Source organism: Alosa alosa, chromosome 22 (genome assembly GCF_017589495.1).
Source record: "Alosa alosa isolate M-15738 ecotype Scorff River chromosome 22, AALO_Geno_1.1, whole genome shotgun sequence".
Taxonomy (NCBI): domain Eukaryota; kingdom Metazoa; phylum Chordata; class Actinopteri; order Clupeiformes; family Clupeidae; genus Alosa; species Alosa alosa.
The window spans coordinates 27616010-27623509 of record NC_063210.1 but is presented as its reverse complement, the minus strand read 5'-3'; the positions used below and the strand labels follow the sequence as shown (position 1 = coordinate 27623509).

The 7500-nt window shown below is 46.3% G+C and overlaps 1 protein-coding gene across 1 annotated transcript in view; it reads right to left on the bottom strand.

Moving 5' to 3' along the window:
* LOC125287219 (probable G-protein coupled receptor 139) overlaps positions 1–6964 on the bottom strand; it is a 12566-nt gene extending 5602 nt beyond the window's left edge. The window contains exon 1 of the mRNA XM_048232782.1: positions 6843–6964. Within this exon, the coding sequence (XP_048088739.1) occupies positions 6843–6964 (122 nt within the window). The remainder of the gene's footprint in view (positions 1–6842) is intronic.
* Between the last annotated feature and the right edge of the window lie 536 nt (positions 6965–7500).

Below are 7500 nucleotides of genomic sequence, written 5' to 3'. Positions count from 1 at the left end.
AATAATAATCTTTATTTGGGCTGAGTTATAATGATAATAATAATAATAATCTTTATTTGGGCTGAGTTATAATAATAATATTAATAATAAGCTTTATTTGGGCTGAGTTATAATAATAATATTAATAATAAGCTTTATTTGGGCTGAGTTATAATAATAATATTAATAATAAGCTTTATTTGGGCTGAGTTATAATGATAATAATAATAATAATCTTTATTTGGGCTGAGTTGAATCGTGTTGTTTCCTGCTGTTGTGTTGTGCTGTTTACGTTTATGGAAAATCAAAACCTTCTTGATTGGTTGTCAGAGTTGCACATATTTGCACTACATTACATCTACTTCCCTCGTACCCAGGGAGCGGTGAGGGAAGTCCGTAATCAGTGGAATAATCACAGACTGTCTGTAGAAAACGCCATGACACCACTGCAGTTGTGGCTTAGAGGAGTCATTAGTCACATTGGACAAGATGTCACAGGTGTTAACGGCGTTCTAGACCATTTGGAACCCCCGGACAGTCTTACAGGTGACGATGCAATATTGACCAATCTACTACTGAACAGTATAGTAGATCCATCTTACAATTAATCCCTTGCAGGATGATGGAAACTTTGGGATTCATTTTTTCGTGTCACTAGTACATTTATTGGAAACCAGACATACAACGGAATAAAGTGCCTTGTTCTCTTACCATGTTATAATAAAACAGTTTTGACATGACATGTCAACATTTTGAACTGTTACAATCAATGTGTAAATGGGAAAAGACTGCTATTTGGGAAGCGTTTTGCTCATGGCCCTTAGCTAATCCACTGTTTTGGGCTATAGTATATAGCATATACCGGAGCAAGCTCTGTAGTGGTTGATCAACGAAAATATACTGTCTCTACGGCTTATTTGATGTGTTTTAATGCAGAAAAACACCCTGGGGTCAAGTTTCGCTGGAATTACACTTTAAAAGGTATGAAAAAAGGATTACAGCGACCACCACATCCAGTCCACCACATCCATCTTCATGATCACTGAATATGCCCCCAGTCCACCACATCCAGTCTTCATAACCACTGATCTTCTGCATCCTGTATGGAATCTCTCCAGAAGGCCACAATCTTATTTTCATCTCTTCTGTTGCTGCTCCCGGTTTCAGACCATGATATTGTGAAGAGTAGACCATGATTCAGACCATGATATTGTGAAGAGTAGACCATGTTTCAGACCATGATATTGTGAAGAGTTTATCAATAGTGTCAGCTGTGACAACCGTGGGGCTGAAAGACAGGACCGAACGAAACGCCTCTGGAGTGACTTGTTGTAGAACGCCACTCTCAAAACTAATTGAGAAGGTCCGCATGCTAACCATTTGTACCTTCGGTGAAATGGCGGGTTGGAGGATCTTGCTCTGAAAAAAGGAAAACGTGTTCACACCCAACCATGTAAAAAGACAAAAAAAAAACATGGACAAGTGTCACTTTGTGGCATGCATATGTTACAGGTCTTGTCAGTGATGCAGGACGCATGGGACTCTTAACACAGGACTGGTTGAGAGCTCTTTCTGCTGGTGTAAAAATGAAGCAACACAAAACATCAACGCTGGTTGGGCAACTGCAAAGTCTCCAGTGTAGCAGCGATGTTCTCTGTATGTCTCTTTTTAAGAATACAAAATACATTTAAATGATCAAACATGCGATTGTATAGCGGGAAAAGGCATTTACAATACCGAACGGACATTAAGCGGACATGCATTCTAAGTAAGCATTCTTAATAGGCATTCTCTGCTAACATTCTAAACCCACAAATGAACCTTCTAAATGGCTGTCCGCAAACATTCTACAGCATGCAGATAGACAATCGAACGCCATTTTATAGTCAGTGCGGTTTCTTTGACTGTCTATGAGTTCAATAAATTACATTCACAACATTTGTTTGCTTTTACTTTTTAAGAATTAAGATCATTTATTTACTTTAGCTGGAAATATACCACTTAACAGTTACAGTGGGTTATACATGTAATATGAAACGCCACCAGCCCATGAAAGAAGATAAAACATTTTAAATGCAGTACATATAAAACATCAAAGTTGGTTGAGCAACTGCATACAGTCTGTGTAATGGAGAGTATAGAGTTTCTGATCTAAATACTAGCAGAGAATGTCTAGAATAGATACTAGCTATAAAGACCAAGCAAGCCAGCAAGTGCATGTTTAGCTAACGTTAAGTAGCATGTAATGTTACGTGGTCAAAAGCATACTATAATAAAGTTACTATCCAAAGAACGTCACCACTGCTTGTTAGTTAACACCTATCACTAACTGCCATGTAAACAACCATGAATCATTAAACATAAAAATATCGCTCACACCATTGCATGTGCACCCACCTTCAGTGTAGTAACATTAGCATTTTTGTTTAAGGTGTCAAACAGGATGCCCTAAAAGGAACTCTAACGTTAGCTACGCAGTTGCTCAATCAACTCACAAGGTGGCAGCTCTAACAGCTTTAAAACATAAATAAAAAAGAGGCATATCACATTTTGAAGAAGTTCATAACTGTCATTTCAACCCTGTTGCACATAATCATTCAACATTTTATCTAAAGATAAAAAATGGTTGATGTAATTATTTGATAAGCTTGAAGAACAGATAGGCTAAGTTGTCTAACTTTTACATGGTTAACGGGTATCATTTCTAATTAACGGTAGAGCCAGATCTTTCAAACAGTTTGGCCATGAAACATAGATTTAGTAGCAATAGAAGATCTGGTAAACAGAGCGCCAAAGCATTGTGTTGCCCGCTAACGCCTGAACTAGAGCTGCATCTGGCCGCCTGAACTGGGGTGTAGCCGCCAACGCCTGAACTGCGTGCTAACGCCTGAACTGGGGGTAGCTAACGCCTGAACTAGTGTAGCTGCTACGCCTGGAACTGGCGCGGTAGCTGAACAACGCCTGAACTGCGTAGCTGCTAGCTGCCTGGAACTGCAGCGCTAACGCCTGAACTAGTGCAGCGCTAGCTGCCTGAACTACGCAGCTAACGCCTGAACTGGGGTGTAGCTGCTAGCCTGAACTGGGTTGGAGTACCTAACGCTGGAACTATGTAAAAGCAACGCCCTGAACTCAGCGTAGTGTTACGCCTGAACTGGGCAGTAGCTAACGCCTGAACTGGAGTGGCTAGCGCCTGAACTGGGTGTAGTTAGCGCCTGAACTGTACGCCAACGCCTGAACTGGCTGGAGCACCAACGTCTGAACTGGAGGTAGCTAACGCTTGAACTGGAGTGAGCACCAACGCCCTGAACTGGAATGTAGTGCTAACGCCTGAACTGGGGTGTAGTGTTAACGCCGAACTGAATGTAGCTGCCAACGCCTGAACTGGGTAGCTGCTAGCTTTGAACTGGCTGAATGTACCGCTTGGGCCTGGCCTGTAGCTTAACGTCTTGGAACTGGGATAAGCACTACCGTTTGAATCGAACGTAGCGCTAACGTTTGAACTGGCCTGTAGCGCCAACGCCTGAACTGGAATGGAGCACTAACGCTTGGAACTGAGGAGTTGGGAACTGGAGGTAGCCAACGCCTGAACTGGAATGTAGCGCCAACGCCTGAACCGAGTGTAGCCGCTAACGCCCGAACTGGGCGTAGCGCCGCCAACGCTTGAACTGAGGTAGCGCGCTTGGAACTGGGTTGGAGCACTAACGTTTGGAACTGAATGCTAACGCCTGAACTGGGGTGTAGCCAACGCCTGAACTCAGTGTAGCGCAGCGCCTGAACTGGAGTGTCAACGCTTGAATCCGGATGTAGCGTTAGCGCCTGAACGCTTGAACTGGAGGCCTGGAAGCGCTAACGCCTGGAACTGGGTTGAGCACTAACGCTTGAACTGGAGTGTAGCTAACGCCTGAACCACCGTAGCGCCAACGCCTGGAACTGGAGGTAGCCAACGCCTGAACCGGAATGTAGCTACGCCTGGAATCGCGTAGCTGCTAGCTACCTGGGTCAAGCACTAACGCTTTGGAACTGAGTAGCGCCAACGCCTGAACTGAATGTAGCGCTAACGCCTAACGTTTGGAACTGGAGTGTAGCGCTAACGTCTGGAACTGGAATGTAGCGCTAACGTCTGGAACTGGAGTGTAGCGCTAGCGTCTGGAACTGGGGTGTAGCGTTAGCGTCTGGAACTGGAGTGTAGCGCTAACGTCTGGAACTGGGGTGTAGCGTTAGCGCCTGGAACTGGGTTGGAGCACTAACGTTTGGAACTGGAGTGTAGTGCCAATACTGAAACCGGGGTGTAGCTGCTAGCGCCTGAACTGGGGTAAGCATTTTGAACTGAGAGGTAGCTAACGCTGAACTGGCTGTAAAGGCACTGAACTGAATGCGTTAGCGCTTGGCCTGTAGCTAACGCCTGAACGGGCTGAACAACGCTGAACTGGAAACTGGCGGCGCTTAACGCCTGGAACTGGAATGCAGCGCACCGCCTGAACCGAGTGTAGCCAATGCCTGGAACTGGAATGTAGCGCTAACGTCTGGAACTGGGGTGTAGCGTTAGCGCCTGAACTGCTGGAAGCATCAACGTTTGGAACTGAGCGTAGCGCCAACGCCTGAACTGGATCGTAGCGCCAACGTGCTGGAACAGGGTGTAGCGTTAGCGCCTGAAACTGGGCCCCAGCAGAACGCCTGGCCTGTAACTAGGGTGAAGCGCCAACGATGTAGCGCTAGTATCTGGCCTGGAACGCCTGGCCTGGAACTGGGGTGTAGCGTTAGCGTCTGGGGTGGAGCGTTAATGTCTGGCCTGGAACTGGGGTGTAGCGTTAGCGTCTGGGGTGGAGCGTTAATGTCTGTCCTGGAACTGGGGTGTAGTGTTAGCGTCTGGGGTGGAGCGTTAATGTCTGGCCTGGAACTGGGGTGTAGCGTTAGCGTCTGGAACTGGAGTGTAGCGTTAGCGTTTGCTGGCGTGGCTACTGGGGGGATGAACCTGGAACTGGATCCTCCCACAGAATGTCTTATAGGAATCTCTGATCGTCCTCGGGGTCGAAAGAGGTCCCTTACCTCCGTGTCTATCCCCGTTTCACTTACAACCGAATTGTTGACAGACGGCGTCAATTATTGGGTCAACTCCGGTGAAGCCAGCAGACTCCTTAGCGTAAGTGCGTCTTCCATGGTGCCAGAGAATATCCAGTAAGGTGGGCTCTGCCTCTGCCAGTGCATTGTTCGTGCAGCTCGTTGTGCGTTGTTCGTTGGAAAATAGAGGGGTATTCACCTTCCGGTTAGAATGAACAAACTTCCAAATGCACTGACGTTATCTCTCTCTTCACCACTGAAAACAGTCTCTCACAGAAAATCACCTCTCTCTCCTCCACATTGATAATTATCTGTCCCCCACTGAAGATCGCATCTTTCTCTCCCACTGAAAATGATGTTTTTTTCCCCCACTAAAAAATGTAATATTAGGATATTAGGCTACAATATAGCACAAGTAGTGGGTGTGTGTGAAGCGTTTCAGAGGAATTGCACAAAATAATTTCAGAGCATTTCAAAGTGATTCAGAGGTTTCATAGCACAAGTGGTGAGTGTGTGTACGAGTTTCAGTGGGGGGCGCATATAGATTCAGTATATGTATGTACACGTATTCACACACACACACACACCTGTATATGTGAAATGTGCATGATGGGCGTGATTCAGCACAATATTTCACAAATAGCCTAAAGCTGTTTTACAGCTGCTTTAGTAAAGCAACCTCCCCTCGATGAGAGACATCCAACATCTGGAAGTGTGTGTGCGTGTGTGTGTGCTTGTATTCTTTCCTCTCTCTCCTCTCTCTCCATCTCTCTCTCATCTCTCTCCATCTCTCTCTCCTCTCTCTCTCCTCTCAGCCAGAGGAGTGATGGAGAGATTAGAAAGAAAATTAATCTGATGGCAACGGGAGTCAGATACTGAGGGCCAGATGTACTAACGCTTCATCTTTCTTTCCTTAAGAAATGAATTTCACACCTCCAATTAATAGACCCTATAGATCTAGAGCTGGAAGGATTGTTCATTTGAAACACACACACACACACACACACACATAAATACACAGGCACAAGTAGAATGCTGCAAGGTCAATATATGATATCAACAGTGTGTCATTTGGTAAAAGGCATTCACACACACAAACAAACACAACACACACACACACACACACACACACATACAGACACAGACACACTCGCAACATGCACAAGAACAAGTGTGAACATACAGTACACACATTCACACACTCTCATATACACACACACATTCACACACTCTCATATACACACACACATTCACACACTCTCACGCACACACACATACATTCACACACTCTCATATACAGACTTACAGACAGACATCCTTGCACACTGCCCACACAATTTCTCTTACACACATGCACACACACACACCCACACACACACACAGAGACAGAGAGAGACACATACACACACTCTCATATACAGACTTACAGACAGACATCCTTGCACACTACCCACACAATTTCTTTTACACACACACACACACACAGACACACAAGCATGCAGACACACAGGCACTGACAAACACAGATGAAACACAGACACTCCTGATAGCTACGTGATGCACAGTAGTTCCAGACACACATGCAATAATGTTCTTAGGGCTAATATCATTAGGTGTATACACATCACATTATTCATGGCAGGTACACACATACAGACACCCTTCCAAACAGCCCCCCGAGTGTGCGGTGTGTGTGTGCAGGGTGTGTGCGGTGTGTGTGTGCGCGTGTGTGGTGTGTGCGGGGTGTGTGTGGCATGTGGTTCCCCATCGGCAGTCCCGAGGCAGAGCAGGCTGCTGTAGTAGACGAGGGGCAAAGGCTGCAGAGGGGCAATGCCATGGCATCCTGGGCATCGCCGCGGGCACGCCGAAAGCCTTCCCTGGAGCTCCCGTTGGACGGCAGCGGCGGCACGATGTGGCTGTGCTCCATCGTCTTCAGCACTCCAGTACACTCTCTCCTCTCCTCTCTCCTCTCCTCTGCTCAGTCGCTCCTGTTCTTCTCCTCCTGTCCTCTCGTCTCGTCCCCCTCCCCTCCCATCTCGCCCCCCCCCACACACACACACATATGCACGTGTGCAGAGCAGCAGCCGGTGTGAGAAAGAGGGTGCGCTGTCCTTGGGTACCAGTTGCTGTGTGTGTGTGTGTGTGTGAGAGTGTGTGTGTGTGTGTGTATGTGTGTGTGTGTGTGTGTGTGCCAGAGGGAGAAAATGAGAATAAGGGAGAAATAAAATACAATAAATTGAAAGAAGGAGGGAGAGACAGATGACAAAGAGATAGAAAGAAGAATGAGAGAGGGAGAGAGAGAGTGATAAAGAGAACAGGTGAAAGAGAGAGGATGTGTGTGAGTGGGAGCTGGTGATTGAGGTGTGATGTGGTGTGTGTGTGTGATGTGAGAGAGAGAGGGAGGGCGAAAAGAGAGAGTTTGTCTCTGAGTGTGAAAGAGAAATGCACAACATGTCTGTGTGA